Source organism: Mustela erminea, chromosome 12, assembly GCF_009829155.1.
Source record: "Mustela erminea isolate mMusErm1 chromosome 12, mMusErm1.Pri, whole genome shotgun sequence".
Taxonomy (NCBI): Eukaryota; Metazoa; Chordata; class Mammalia; order Carnivora; family Mustelidae; genus Mustela; species Mustela erminea.
The window spans coordinates 1056915-1071333 of record NC_045625.1 but is presented as its reverse complement, the minus strand read 5'-3'; the positions used below and the strand labels follow the sequence as shown (position 1 = coordinate 1071333).

General features: G+C 64.7%; 3 protein-coding genes and 2 non-coding genes across 7 annotated transcripts; 2 read left to right on the top strand and 3 right to left on the bottom strand.

Annotated features, from left to right (window-relative positions):
- Window positions 1-10: 10 nt before the first annotated feature.
- Window positions 11-3384, top strand: LOC116570580 (surfeit locus protein 1). Of its 2 annotated transcripts, XM_032307856.1 has the most exons (8): window positions 11-233; window positions 881-1014; window positions 1094-1176; window positions 1655-1846; window positions 2478-2550; window positions 2632-2794; window positions 3046-3127; window positions 3200-3384. In XM_032307856.1, exons 1-8 carry the CDS (start codon window positions 14-16, stop codon window positions 3267-3269), a joined length of 1017 nt encoding a protein of 338 aa, XP_032163747.1. In that variant the 5' UTR covers window positions 11-13; the 3' UTR covers window positions 3270-3384. The 2 variants fall into 2 exon arrangements, with proteins under 2 accessions (XP_032163747.1, XP_032163748.1); XM_032307857.1 differs by lacking the exon at window positions 881-1014 and having other exon boundaries at window positions 120-233.
- Window positions 3385-3592: 208 nt separating this feature from the next.
- Window positions 3593-6133, bottom strand: RPL7A (ribosomal protein L7a). Its single transcript, XM_032307863.1, has 8 exons — window positions 6112-6133; window positions 5569-5689; window positions 5195-5344; window positions 4819-4959; window positions 4533-4612; window positions 4218-4348; window positions 3876-3945; window positions 3593-3747 (listed from the first exon to the last, which is right to left on the bottom strand). Exons 1-8 carry the CDS (start codon window positions 6112-6114, stop codon window positions 3643-3645), a joined length of 801 nt encoding a protein of 266 aa, XP_032163754.1. The 5' UTR covers window positions 6115-6133; the 3' UTR covers window positions 3593-3642.
- On the bottom strand, window positions 4684-4757 carry LOC116571247. Its single transcript, XR_004277805.1, has one exon. It is a non-coding gene; the product is annotated as a small nucleolar RNA SNORD36 (small nucleolar RNA).
- Window positions 5427-5499, bottom strand: LOC116571249. Its single transcript, XR_004277807.1, has one exon. It is a non-coding gene; the product is annotated as a small nucleolar RNA SNORD24 (small nucleolar RNA).
- Window positions 6134-6254: 121 nt separating the features above from the next.
- Window positions 6255-12457, top strand: MED22 (mediator complex subunit 22). 2 transcript variants are annotated; one of them, XM_032307872.1, is made up of 5 exons: window positions 6255-6369; window positions 6728-6876; window positions 8345-8425; window positions 9139-9347; window positions 11713-12457. In XM_032307872.1, the coding sequence occupies exons 2-5, from the start codon at window positions 6754-6756 to the stop codon at window positions 11900-11902; spliced, it is 603 nt and encodes a 200-aa protein (XP_032163763.1). In that variant the 5' UTR covers window positions 6255-6369; window positions 6728-6753; the 3' UTR covers window positions 11903-12457. The 2 variants fall into 2 exon arrangements, with proteins under 2 accessions (XP_032163763.1, XP_032163765.1); XM_032307874.1 differs by having other exon boundaries at window positions 6336-6487.
- The last annotated feature ends 1962 nt before the right edge of the window (window positions 12458-14419 follow it).

The following is a 14419-nucleotide window of genomic DNA, read 5'->3' as shown; positions in this document are numbered from 1 at the left end:
GACCCGGAAGCACATGCCTCCGGGCCGGAAGTGCCGGCGGGCCATGGCGGCGGCCGCGCGGTGGCTGGGGCTGCGGGCGGCGGCGCCGGGGGCGGGGAGCGCGGCGCGCGGCTGTGTCGGGTGGGCGCGGGGGCCCGCGCCCCGGCTGGCGCGAGCTCGGCCGCTGCCCCCGTCTCCGCAGGCTTCGCCCCGCGCGGTCCGGAGGAGCGTCCTTGCGGTGCCCCCGCGCCCAGGTGAGGACTCGCTCGCGTGAGCCCCGGGCGCCCGGGAAGAGCGGCCCCCGCGCCCGCCCCGCGCTCTGCCCCGAAGGGCGCGATTCCCAGCGCCGGACCCGGCCGAGAGGGGTCTGGGACCCGCGGCCTGCGGAGGGCGCGCGCACCTGCCGCGGCGTGGGACGCTGTGCGGGGAGAAGCGGGCTCCGGGCCTGCCTTGCCGTCCGCGAGGCCCGCCCCGCTCCGAAGCTGCAGTGTTCTCGCGTGCGTCGCGGCGTCTGCATCTCCGAGCGCCGGAGAGCAGGCCGCTGGGAGTGCTCTTGCAGCGGCTCTCCGAGCGGGTCCGGGGTCTGCGCGGGCGCGCCCTCGTGGAGCTCACCGCAGCTCGCGAGGAAGGCAGAGCTGTTTTCGGGGGTGGCGGTTGGTGGCACGGCCGGGACTGAGCCCTGGGTCTTGTATTCAGTCGGCAAACATCCACTGAGTGTACCGGCTCCCCAGCCCCGGTTTAGGAGCCGGGCTGGACAGACGGTGCCGCAGGCTGGCTGCTGGCCGCAGCCTGTGGTCTGGCCACTCCCCAGCAGTAGAGGCGGCGTCTCCTTGAGGAACGGGCTGCTCCCGTTCTGTTCGTGGAGGGCTCTGACCCCGTGCCCCTGTCCTGAACCTCCTAGGGTTGGCCTGGGGGCCAAGCAGGTGGGGCAGCTCTGCAGCCCAGGCACCTGCCACGAAAGCGCCAGAGGACTCCTTCCTCCATTGGTTTCTGCTTCTCATTCCTGTGACTGCCTTTGGCCTGGGGACGTGGCAGGTAACGACTGGCTTCTAGCTCTCCTGGCGCGGGGCGCGTGACCTTGTCGCCGTCCGCTACGTTTGTGCCGCTTCCACAGGTGCAGCGTCGAAGGTGGAAGCTGAAGCTGATCGCAGAGCTGGAGTCCAGAGTTGCTGCTGAGCCCATCCCGCTGCCAGCAGAGTGAGTGTGTGGCTGTGCCTGGGGCTTGAGGTCAGCAGCGGGGCCTGGCTTCTGCTTGTAATCCTGACCCTTAGACCGGGGTGGGACCAGTTGTCCTACGGGGCTTCCTGACCACCGTTGGGAAGCTGCCTGAGATACTTGATACTTGGAAAAATATCTCTGATCCGGAGTTTTACCTTTTTTCCCCGACATGTTGTACCTGAGCATCCCCCAGTGCTGACAGCCCCTATAGCAGGTTTCTAACCTGGTGGGTGAGGGCAGAGTGCGCCCTCACATTGTGTCCTGACTTGAGGGCGTTATCTTGAGAGTGCCCGAATGACTCTACTGCCTCTGCCTCCTCATTTTGAGGCACTGTCTTGGAGGGACAGATACGGTCGATGGAGCTTTCCTTTTAGGCGAGCAGACGTGTGTGCTGTTTGTGATGTGCAGGGTACAACCCGGCTTGGCCTCACCCTCACTTCTCCCCACTCCCACGTAGCCCAATGGAACTGAAAAATCTGGAGTACAGGCCAGTGAAGGTCAGAGGGCACTTTGACCACTCCAAGGAGCTGTACATGATGCCTCGGACCATGGTGGACCCGGCCCGAGAGGCCCGGGAGGCCGGCCGTCTCTCTTCCTCACCCGAGAGCGGTGCCTATGTGATCACCCCCTTCCACTGCACTGACCTGGGGTGAGTGGGACATGCAGGGACGCAGTGGCCTTGGGGAAACCCAAGATACCCAGGAAGGTTCAATCCCTTGAGAGCTTGGAATCTGTACTTCCCACATTGTCAAGCCAACTCCGTAGGGAGTCACTGCTGTCTGGGGAGGCCAAGGACATCAGCCACTCCGGAGAAACGGTCTCGTGAGACAGCTCTGCCTGGTGGGGGTGGCATCAGGGAAGGATTCCCAGGGGACTCCTCGGGCTTGCCCTGGAGTTGGGAGGGCAACCTGTCCAGCAAGGGGGCATTTCAAGACCAACTAGAGCAGCCTCCCAGCTCTAGGAGGGTCTCTCCGCCACCCCGAGTGGGTATTGGAGGCAGGTATACAAGGCAGCTGCTGCTGTTCACGGGTGGGGGGGGGATCAGGACACGGCCGCTGCGCTGGGTGAAGCACAGAGGGATGCGGGGTCGGGGGCTGCGGACCCTGGAGATGAGTCTTTAGGGAGCGGATGGTCCGGTCATCAAGACCGGGCCGGGGAAAGGGGGGCCTCTCCCATTTTAAACTTCCCAGGCACCATCCTTGTGCTCGCAAGGATGACCGGGGACGATCTTTACTCCAGAGCCCTCCCCCACCTGAAAGAGCATACTTCTGTCACTGCAGAATCACCATCCTGGTAAACAGAGGGTTTGTCCCCAAGAAGAAGGTGCATCCCGATACACGGCAGAAAGGCCAGGTAAAGGGTGTGCCCCGTCCCTTGTGAGCAGGCTCCCTAGAAACCGCAGGCCCTGAAGCGCCACCTCCTCTTCCTCCCTAGATCCAGGGAGAAGTAGACCTCGTTGGGATGGTGAGGCTGACAGAGACCAGGAAGCCCTTTGTCCCAGAGAACAATCCGGAAAGGAACCACTGGCATTACCGGGACCTGGAGGCCATGGCCAGGCTCACAGGCGCAGACCCCATCTTCATCGACGCGGACTTCCGTACGTTGTGACCGGCCCACCCCAGAGGAGCACATTACCTGGTTCTACCTTCGTCTCTGCCCCGACACGTGCCTCCCTCCTACTGGGTACACGTTAGCGGGGGCGGGAGAGTGGGAGGTCTGGCAGGGACCAAGGAAAGCAGCACGGGGCTGGTCACGGGCTTGCACAGCTCTCGGGAGCTGGCCGGTGTGCTGTGGGGGACCCACGGCTGGTGGCAGTGATCACGGACTCTGCGCCCACGGACTCTGCAGGGAGCACAGTCCCCGGGGGACCCATTGGAGGGCAGACCCGAGTCACTCTGAGGAACGAGCACCTGCAGTACATCGTCACCTGGTAAGTCCTGGTCTCCCGCTGGGCCTCTGCCTCTCCCCTGCCCACGCTGACGGTTTCTCTCCTCCACCCGAGGTACGGACTCTGTGCCGCGACAGCCTACCTGTGGTTTAACAAGTTCCTACGCCGGACTCCGGGCGCGTGAGCTCGGTGCGTGGGTGCCGGGCTGCGGGCGTCAGCAGTCCCTGATTTCCAAGCTTTGTTTTTATTCGGGGTCAGGTACTCTTGGTGTAAATAAACTTCGACGCGGTACACCTGTCGCCATCTGCCTGCGTCCCTACCTGTGCTCGGCCAGCGCTGAAGGGCCGAGTGCTACTGAGAGGTTGCGGCGACTTGCAAGTGTCCCCCAGGTCTCCACCTCCTGCCCTGGGCCTGCTCCAGACCCTGGGCTGGGAAACCTGCCACCACCCCAAACGGACAGGGAGACGATCAACTGTATCCACCCCAAACGCCAACTCACAGTGGCCTAAAGGCAACTTTTTATTACTTTTATGTACAGAAAAACAAGCCACGTCCGCTCAGCCCAGTTTGGTGGCCAGTTCCTTAGCCTTTGCCTTTTCCAGCTTGGCGATGCGAGCCACCGACTTCGGACCCAGGACGTTGCCTCCCCAGTGGCGGCGGATCTGCAACGGCAGAGGGGTCAGCGTGGCCTCCGTCCGCGGTCTCCCACGGGCTGCTCCAAGTCCCTGTCAGCCGGACTGCCCAGGAGCAGCCGGGCCGCGCTCCCGACTCGCCCCGCGCTGCGGCTTACCTCGTCGTATCGGTCGTTGTAATTGGTCCTGATGGCTTCCACCAGCTTCGCCAGAGCCCCTTTGTCTTCCCTAGAAAGGCCGGGAACGAGGTCATTCGCTTCTCCCCCAGTTTCCCAGAGAGCGGGGGGCTTCACGGTCCGCCCCAGCCCGAGCCCTTTGCCTCAGACAAAACACAACCACACGGCTCGTTCAGGTGAAGAAATTCGTGACCATCATTGGCAAAGGCTCAGGCGTACGCACCCCTTTAAGGTAGCGTGTCTCGTCCTTAGGAATTAAATGACCCTGCGGAGAGGCGACTGACCCTCTGGACTGCCCGGGAGCGGGGCCCCTCGAGTACTCACGAGTTGACCTGCGTGAAAGCCACCGTGGTGCAGGTCTTCCTGTGGACCAGACGCCCCAGCCTGGCCTTCCCCTTGATGATGCAGTAGGGAACCCCCATCTTGCGACACAGCGCGGGCAGGAACACCACCAGCTGGAAGACAGCCTTAGCTCCGGGGCCTGTTCTGGCAACGGGGCAGGGCCGGCGCCCCAGCGGCTGCTCTCGGGCGCGGCGGCTCTCGTCCTCCCCCTCCATCCGCGCCCCCCGCCTGGGCCCAACGCGCCGGCCGCCGCACCAGCCTCCCGCGCCCCGGCAGCGCCGCGGGGACCCCGCGTACCTCAATGGGGTCCACGTCGTGCGCGATGACGACCAGCTGGGCCTTCTTGTTCTCCACCAGCGTGGTGACCGTGTTCACCCCTAGGACACAGCGCCGTGAGCAGGGCGCGGGGCTGCCGCGGCGCCCACGCGGCTGCGCTCCGGGCGCGGCTGCGGCTCAGGGTTAAAAAGCTCGATTTCGCTCTTCACGGCGGCTCCAGCTGAAGAAACGCTCGCATCACGGCCGGCAGCCGCCCCGCCCCGCCCCGCCCCGCACGCCCGCCCCGCCCCGCGGACGCGCCCCTCACCGGCTCGCAGCACGGGGGGCCGCTTGGTGGGGGCGTCCCCTTTGCCGGCCGCTTTCTTCTCCGCGCGCGCCAGCAGCCGCTGCTTCTTCTCCTGCTTCGTCTCGGGCCGGTACTTGTGCGCCAGCTTCAGCAGCTGCGTGGCTGCGGGGCCGCGGCGGGTCAGCAAGCGCTCGCGGGCCGCCGCCCCCGCGCGCCCCCGGCCGCCCCGCGCTCACCCGACCGTCCCCGCGCGCCCCCGGCCGTCCCCGCGCGCGCCCGGCCGTCCCGCCGCCCCCCCCCGGCCGTCCCGCGCCCCCCCGGCCGTCCCGCGCCCCCCCGGCCGTCCCCGCGCCCCCCCGGCCGTCCCGCCGCCCCCCCCCGGCCGCCCCGCGCTCACCCGTCTGGCGGTCCAGCGCCTGCGTGAACTGGTTGATGGCGGGCGGCACCTTCAGCCGCTTGTAGAGGATCGCGCGCTGCCGCTGCAGCCGGATGTAGCGCGGCCACTTGACGAAGCGCGTCAGGTCCCGCTTGGGCTGGATGTCCTGACCTGCGGGCGGCGGGCGCGGGCGGTGGGCGCGGGCGGGGGCCGGGTCGGGCCGGGGTCGGGCCGGGGCCGCCCGCCGCGCCGGGGCATCAGCGATCTTGGTGGCGTGCGCGTCGTCACGGGGCTCGGATAGCAAATATCCGCTCACATCATCTGCGCCCGGCGCCGCCCCCCGCCCGCGCCCCCGCCCGGACCCCGCGCCCCCGCCCCCCGCCGCGCGCACCCACCGATGCCGAAGTTCTTGGGCCGCTTCTCGAACAGCGGGTTCACCACCTTCTTGGCCTCCTGCTTCTTCACGACGGCGGGCGCCGGGGCCACCTTCTTCCCCTTCGCCTTCTTCCCCTTCGGCTGCGCGACACGCAACGCGCTGGGGCCGGGGCCGCGCGCCGCCGCCGCCGCCCCCGGGGACCGACGGCCCTCCGCACCCCGCCCCGCGCGCCCCGCGGCCCCGTCCGCCCGCGACGCCGCCCACGGCCCGAGCCCCTAAGAGCCCGGCGCACGGCGGGCGCGGAGGCGACAGCCGAGGCCTCCGGGGCGGCCCCCCGGGGGCGGCGAGCCCCGCACCGCGGCGCTGCACTCCCCGCCCGGGCCCTCCCGCCCGCACTCCCGGCAGCCGCCAGGACACCCGGCCTGGGGCCTCCCTGCCGGGCCCCGCGGGGCTGCCCTAGCGCGGGACGGCGGAGGAAGCCCCGCGCAGCCCCGCGCCGAAGAGGATGGCTGCGGATAGACGCCGGGCCGGGGCCGACCGAGCCCATCACGAAGCCGCTCACCATCTTGTGTTCCTGGGAGAGAGAGAAAGGCCGGGGAATTGTGGGTAATATGTAGGCGACCTCGGAGATCGCGAGAACTGGCGCCTGCGCGGGATTTCGAACTTAAAGAGACAGGACGGCCCTCGACCGCCTCCTGTCGGGGACGGTGCCCCAGCGCGGCCGCCGTGCGGCCCGGAACCGGCGGCGGGGAGCCAGGCCTTCCGCGGGGGGAGCGCGCTCGTCTGCACCCCGCCGGTCGCCCCGGGCTCTGCGGACCAGGTGCGGGCGCCGGGGCGGGGTCGCCGTCTTTTCTCAGGTGTGACCCCCGGCGCCCCCGCTACGGAGAGGCTCCCGGGCCCCGAGTTCGGTCGGTCGGCGGCGTGCAGGCCCCAGGCCGGTCTGTCCGGGGCGTGCGGCCGCGGGGCGCCCGGCGCGGGGCGGGAGGGAGGGTGGTCCCGGCCTGGAGCAGGGGGTGCGGCGGGGGCGGAACCCGAGGGAGGCCTCGGCCGGGGGGCGGAGGGCGGGGGGCGGCGCTGACCGGCCGGGCCCGGGAGCCCACGGTTGCACGGGTGTGGCCCACGGCAGGCCGCCCCGGGTCGCGGTTCTGCGGAGCCTCACGCCGGACCGTGGCTCCCAGGTGTCGCCGCCGCCGGAGGCCCCGCCATGGCCCAGCAGAGAGCCCTGCCGCAGAGCAAGGAGACGCTGCTGCAGTCTTACAACAAGCGGCTCAAGGACGACGTCAAGTCCATCATGGACAACTTCACCGAGATCATCAAGACCGCCAAGGTGGGGCGCGCAGGCGGCTCCTGCCGCTCTGAGACCAGGGAAGGGGGCGGGCTTAGGGGGTGGCCCGCTGCGGTCAGGGGTCACAGGGTGGGGGTCTGCTCTCGGGGCGCAGGTGCTCCGTGGCCGGCGGCGACCCCGGGCGGAGAACGCACAGGCCAGGCCTGTGTCTGCTCAGGGGGAATACTGGGGAGGGCAGCAGGGGAGCGGGGGTAGCAACCAGAGCAACCGAGAAACACGCAGGCCAGCTGGCTAAGGGCCCTGGTGAGATGGCCAGGCTGCCCTGTGCAGCGCCCGGAAACCCGCGCAGGCCGCACAGGGTCTGGATGGGAACCGCACTTCCCCGTGCCTCCGTTTCCCCTGCATTCTAAGGTCCCCCCTGGTGAATGGGTGACTGTGTAAAGCGATTGATGGATTGATCGCCGTGGGGCCTGCCCCCGGCTCAGATGCGGTTGCTGTCGTGCCCGAGCGCAGCAGGGAGAAAAGCTGGGGAAGGCCCCTCGGGGTGCTGAGAACAGGGTGTCCGGATCGGGTCTGCCGCGCCTGCCGGGCTGCCCCGCAGCAGGTGGGGCTCAATCTTGCGGCTGTTGTAGCCCCAGGAGGAGGGTTAGAGCCGTGAAGAAGCGAGCTAGCCTGCACATAGCGTGCGTTCACTGTGTCATGCCGCGTCGTGAGAGCTACCGTGTCCCATCACGTTTATCCTTCCCCAGAGCTCTGTGGGGCAGGTACTGCTCCGTTGCTAGAGGCAGAAACTGAGGCTCAGAAGGCTTAGTAATTTGCCAAGATCATTCTGTTCACAGCCGTCAGAGCCAGGATTTGAACCCAGGAACCCAGCTCCTCACTTTAGGGTGCCCTGTCCCCCGCCTGGGTCTGGTAAGGAAGCCCTGTCCACACGGATGGGTGGCAGTGGGAGTAGCCTGCCCTCGGGCCAGGCCAGGCAGCGGCACCCCAGGCTCCTCAGTTTACTGTGGGAGACACGTGGGGTGCGCGCTCCGAGCGGTCCCTGCTTCAGCTTTGCCCACCTGCAGACCCAGGATGGTGCTCCTCAAGATGACTGTGGTGAAGCCCTTAGCGTGGTGTCGGGCAGTCTGGAAAGTGCTCAGGAAACAGTGGCTCAGAGGACATACGTCGTGTCTTGTGCATTCAGCAGCTCAGTTTACTGCGCGTCTGAGTTCCTGACCCTGTTTGTACCTAAGAGGGCTCCACACCCGCAAGAAGACGTGACCTAGACTTCCTTCCCTGCAGGTGGCAGAGTCAGGGTCCGCGGGCATCCATTTCCCAACAAAAGTGCCCGTCGGCACGTGAGAACAGAACAAGAAGGCCTGAGGCCAGCCCAGATCTGGCCAGCAGGGCCTGGAGAAGGCAGAGTGGATGGCAGGCAGGAGGCAGCAGGCGTGGGTGTCCTGCAGTGGGCCAGTGCCCCTGCGCAGGGGCACCTGCCAATTTTGGGCTTTTTTTGTCTGCCCTCCAGATCGAGGATGAGACACAGGTGTCGAGGGCCACTCAGGGTGAGCAGGACAATTACGAGATGCACGTTCGCGCCGCCAACATCGTGAGTCACTGGGTGGCAAGGGCAGGACCTGGACTGCAGGAGTCTGGTCCCACCTTTGGGGGTGGGGGCGGGCAAACCACTTCTCGGGAGACTCCCCTCAAGAGGAGGGCTGGCTGGCAGCTGTGCGAGGGGCAGCGGGTAGCCAGCCCCATCTATCCTGGAGAGCAAGGGGCAGATGCTTCCCTGGCCCCAGCAAAGCTCCTGGAGATTCAACACGAGAGCGACAGCAGATTGCTGAACAAACCAAGATGTGCGTTTTAATCCTTCCTTATGTCACGGGACAAACACGGGCCAAACGTTGCCATGGATGTGTGCCCTCGGGTGCAAGTCATAGGAAATGCCCAACTGGCCTGCTCGCTCCCCCGAGGAGGCGCACAGGCAGCCGCCACACGGGACGGTAGTTTTAGCTGTGGAGCTTGTGGCTTTGAGAAGCATAACCCGTGTAAAGGGAGGTCAGCACCCCTACAGCAGCAGCCAAGTGGTTGGAGGGGGGCTGGGAAGCTGGGGGCGCCTGCCTTGGAAGCACGTCCTGCAGTCAGGGTGGGAGCCCGGACCCTGTCCTTCGCGCTGCCCGCTTCCACCACGACCCCGAAGGTCGGTGCTGTAGTCCCACTCGACAGATGAGCACATGGCAGCCACGCCCAGCGCCAGGCGCGTGGGGACAAGGCCTCTGCGCATGCCTCACCACCTTGCACTGGTTCTGATGGCCGCAGGTCCGAGCCGGTGAGTCCCTGATGAAGCTGGTGTCTGACCTCAAGCAGTTCCTCATCCTCAACGACTTCCCGTCCGTGAATGAGGCCATCGACCAGCGCAACCAGCAGCTGCGAGCCCTGCAGGAGGAGTGCGACCGGAAGCTCATCGCCCTGCGGGATGAGGTCTCCATCGACCTGTACGAGCTGGAGGAGGAGTATTACTCGTCCAGGTACCGATAGGGCTGGACCCTGCGCGGAGCACAGCTGGGGGCCCCGGCCCGGCCTGCAGCCCTGAAGGCCCCGTGTTTGCAAACCCTTCCTGCTCTTGGCACAGACGCGTGCCCGGGTCTCAGAGCAGAGCGCACATCAGAGCGAGTGATGGACAGACAATTGACGCCACCTGCCAGGCCCCGGGCGGCAGGATGAAAATCACAGGACTTTAGGGGTGGGCCAAGCCCCAGAGGGGAGGGCAGAGCCAGCGTTCCTGCTGGGGCTGCCACCTGCCTCACTCTGGGCCTGCGCACCTCTCTTAGCTGTTTAAACGTTCCCACCAGGCCCGGGCTAGCTTCCCCTGGCTGATGCCCAGAATGGGCAGGACACCAGTGCTTGCCTAGGGATTTCATTCCGTGTGGGCATCCCAGACCTTCAGCATGTGTATCAGGGTCCATGGTGGTGGGCGGTTGGGAAGGAGGAAGAAACCCGAGCAGAGGATGGCCTCGAAATCTGGGCCTGGGGTACCCAGACCACCGAGTTCCTGTTCAGCTCAGCCTGGTTCACAGACCAGAGCCTGTCTACACGTTAGGCCCATGCTGGGCCCCAGGGATACAGCAGTGGGCAAGACCCGTCACCTCAGCCCTTGTGCACCACTTGGAATCCTAAGACCTGAGTCATCTGAGTGCGAGGGGTTCGGAGAAACGAGAGTGCGGTGTCCAGGTGTTAACATACACGAGGGAGACTGAGGCTGGAGACGGGGAGGCCTTGCACCTCTCTGTCCCTAGCAGCACAGGAAGTCAAGTCTCACTTCAGACGGAGCAGTGTCCCCCATGCCCTTGCCTGGACAAACACATCCTTCCTGTGGTGGCTTTCAGATGCTCCTTTTTGCCCCACAAAGGCCATGCTGGGGCCACAGATGCCCATAACCAGCATGGTCTGTGGTCTGGGCCTTGGTTTCCCTGCCCTGTACTCAGTGCTGGCCCTCACTGTCCCTGGCCCTCTTGGCCTCTGTGGGAAGGACAGTGCCACTGTCCAGCTGGAGTGGTTCTAGATTTTTCCAGAGGGTTCTGAGGCCACCTCTGATCCCTGATACCCACCGGCCCAGCAAACCTGTGAGCACCTCCTACACACCAAGCCTTCAGAGAAGGGTCCCGAGTGGGTCCCTGGGGTGGGGGTGCCATCTGTGTCTCGGACCATGCTGGGGGACATGGTTCACAGCCCCGTGGATTTTGCAGAATCCCTTCAGGTCCCTCTGTTTGTTTCCTGTCGCCCCCAAGGGCTGGGCTTGGCGGCTGGGTGGTTCCAGGACAAGCATTTATTCCTGCCTCTTGTTGAAGGCCGGGTTGGGGTGCCGGGGAGGGACATGCCCACAGTTACTTTGACAAGACTAGAGAACCCAGGGCCCCGAGGGCCAGCCTTCCCACGTCCTGCCCTGCCAGTGTCTGGTTCACCTGGGGGGGTTCCTTGCTGTCTCCAGGGCCTTGGGAGGTCAGGGCTTAGTCGCAGCCGCCAGGCTGTGTGCCCTCCCCGGAAGCCCCAACACAGGCTGCCGTGCCCTGCATGCCCGGGTCCGCGCTCACCTGCTCTCTGCTCACGACTCGCTCTTTCTCTGCCTCGCCCTCTGCTGTCCTTGGGATGCCACTCTGCACCCGAACCGCCGAAGGCAGGAGCAAGGGAGGGAGTGCGGTTGGGGTCAGATAGGTGCGGGGCCTTGGGGCTCTCGCCACCCCTGGACAGCTCTGGTGAGCCACGCTCCCCCCCTGCATCCCCAGCCAGGTCTTGCTGCACACAGCCAGGCCAATGCTGAGGCAGGGAGACCGAGTTCGGGGCCTACGGGCCTCTCGTCCGGCTGGTGCAGCGGTGCAGCACGGAACCCCAGGGCTCCTGGTCCTGCCCACCGTTCAGGCAGAGGTCCTGCTGGGCAGAGAACCTAGGAACAAGACAGGGTCTGCTGTTGGGGGCCTCGCGGAGTGTTGTGACTGCGGAGAGGCCATAGCAAGCTCCAGACGCTCGTTTCTGGGGCATCTGGAGCCGGGATGGGAGGCAGTGGGACGGGCTGGCTCAAGCTTGTGGCTAGTCAGCTGTGAAACACACTTGGTCGGTCAGTGGGAGGGTCACACAGCCTGCTGGAGGCTGGTCCTGGAGCCCCGCGCCCGGTAGGATGCCGTACTGGACCCAGAAGCAAGGGCGGCCCCACGTGCCCCTGGTAGCCACATGTGCCTGGAGAGGGCTAGCACAGGGAAGAGGGGAAAGGCAGGTCTGGGGGTGGTCTGTGTTTTCTTAACTCTGCTTCTGTCTTGCTTCCCTGCCCCTGCACCCCGCCCGGCTTCCGTCCGTCTCTGCCTGCTGCTGTCTCTCCCTGGGTTTCTGGTGGTGGAAAAGCTCAAGTCTTTGCGAAGCTAACGGCCGGCCTCTGTGCGAAGCGTACTGGAGGCTGGACCTCGACACAGACTCCGCCGATGGCCTCTCGGCCCCGGTGCTGGCGTCCCCGGAGCCAAGCGCTGGCCCCCTGCAGGCTGCGGCCCCTGCCCACGCCCATGCCAGCGGCCCTGGCCCCACGGAGCACGCCTGAGCCTCCCAGTGTCCCCTCTGTGCACCCCTAGGTTCTGAGGAGCTCTGGTGTTCCCTCCAGGCTCACCACAATTTTGCTACTTTTAGCCTTGCTTCCCGTTGGGGAGCTGCGGCGGGCTCCTTGGGAGCTTTGGCCCAGGGACTGCCACCCGCCCTCCCCCTGCCGTTTCCAAGGTGGCCCACCTCCCGAGTGGTCACCTCTGTTCATGACCCTCCTGGCCTGCTGGGCAGAAAGTTCCTGGACAGTCCTGCGGGCCCCAGGAGTGGGCCAGGAGGATGTGCTGCTACTTAAGAGCTGTAGGGAGGCGCTCAGAGTGGACCATATTGGCCAAGTCCAGACTCTCCCAGGGCAGGCCTCCTGTGCAGAGCCACACCCACTGCCTTGTCCTCAGGGTCCCTGCACTAGCTGACTGTCCCCAGGGGCTGTGGCGGCAGGGAGAGATCAGCCTGCCCGCTTTTGTGGAAGCCAGGACTGGGACCTTCCTAATTTCTGCCATATGTGTTTTGATAGTTTTGTAATAAGACAGTTGAATAAAAACAGCTCTGCCCGTTTGCATCGGTTGGCGCTCTCCTGTGAGTCCTGGCCCACCCTGGGGCCACCCTTAGCTTCCCGCTGGCTCCTGGGAGAGCAGTTCTGGGCTCTGACTGCACAGCCTTGGGCTTGGGCAGGGATGTGGTCTGTGTGGGACCGTCACTGCATTGCCATGGCCTAGAACTGCCGGAGACCCGGAAGGTCCTTAATATTTGGTGATTGAAAAGCCGCTGCCGTTACTGCACGTTAGGAAGTCCAGGTGCCCGTATCTCTGGGCCCTGTCGCTCTCATCCTACCCGGAGTCCGTGCTGTAGTGCGCTGCGCTACTGGGCCGAGCAGGGGAGTTCAAAGGGGCTGAAGCGCTGTGTCTGCAGTCGCAGAGCTGGGGAATGAAGCGGCAGAAATCAGGACTCAACCCACGGAGTGCTGGGCCCCGTGCCTCACACAAGGCTCGGTGGTGGGGAATCACACCAGAACCGGGACTTCAACCCTGTGCCGTCACCAGCAGGCCTGAGCTCCTCATGAAGGAGACATCAGCTGGTATGTGGGGAGGTGACAGCCCCCAAATGTCTCAAGGAAGGGGGCACACACAAGCTGAATTATGCTGGGTCCCGGAGACACCTCACCCCACCCCCACCCCCATAGCCAAGCAGAGGCACCGTGCAGGTTGGAGCATGGGCCCGGGGCCCAGCCCTGGCTCTAGTCCTGGTTTTCTGGAGTGGCCTGGGGAAGTTGTTTTCCTATTGAGAAACTAGGTAATGAACACCTTAATTGCAGAAAGAACTTGTATTATCACTAACAAAGGACACAGGGCTCACAGCCAGTGAAGCCCCTGTGGGGAAGAGGTTGGAAGGAGTGGACCAGACCTGGTGCTGGGGTTTCAGGTCTTCAGTTTCCAAACACCCGAGCAGCGGGATCCCTGCACCACCCGTGTGACGCTCTCCTGGGCTCGGGCCGCTGTTCCCGTTGGAAAATGAAGTGGTCTCCCCCTTCCTAAAGCGAGGCAGCTCTCCGCCGCCACCTCTTCTGCTCCAGCCCGTGGCCCTGGCAGCAGAACGCACTGGAGAAATGGGCTGTTTGCAGCTCCCCTGGAGCCTGCTTCCGGCAGGTTTTGTCTCCATGACCCGGGCCAAGCTCCATGTGTTAGGGTCTGCAGTGGCCTCCACGTCCCTAAAGCCTAGGTGGTCCTCAGTCGTAGCACCTTTGTATCCCACGAGTCTTACTCTGAGACTGTTCAAAGCCCTGGCGAAGGTATAAAGAACACCCACACGGATGCTTTTCTGGAGTCCCCTTCTGCACCTTCATGTGCGCTCTCGTTTGTAAACCCCACGAACGGCAGCTGCAGGCCTCATGGCACCGCCCCTCTGAACACCTGCCCGCTCGCCTAAGAAAACCAACGCTCTCCATGGCCCAAGGCCAGCGTTGGGCCCAACCGGAACAATCATCCCACAATGTCATCTGGGATCGTGACACACACGGACCTCCCCGGTTGCTCTCCAAACGTCTTTTTATACTCGTCTTTACTGTGCTTGCATTTACTTGCTGTTTCTTTCTAGTCTTTTGAAATCCAGAACAGGATCAGGGTGGTGGTCTGGAGTGCATCAAGTACACTTCTGGATATGCTATTTATTTATTGAAAAAAGATCTATCACGGCACCTGCGTGGCTCAGTTGGTTAAGCATCTGCCTTCGGCTCAGGTCATGATTCCAGGGTCTTGGGATCACCGGGCTCCCTGCTCAGCAGAGAGCCTGTTTCTCCCTCTCTGCCTGCCTCTCTCCTTACTTGTGCTCTCTCAGATAAAATCTTAAAAAGTAAAGAAATAAGATCTATCCATTTTAGAGAGTGCACGAACGGGGCGGGGGGGCAGAGAGGAAGATTCGGGGCCAGAAGAAAGTACACACCAACACCTGCCCGGCCTACAGAGCCCCCCCCAACCCCAGGGTATACTTTAAAAAAAAAATTTTTTTTAAAGATTTTATTTGAGTG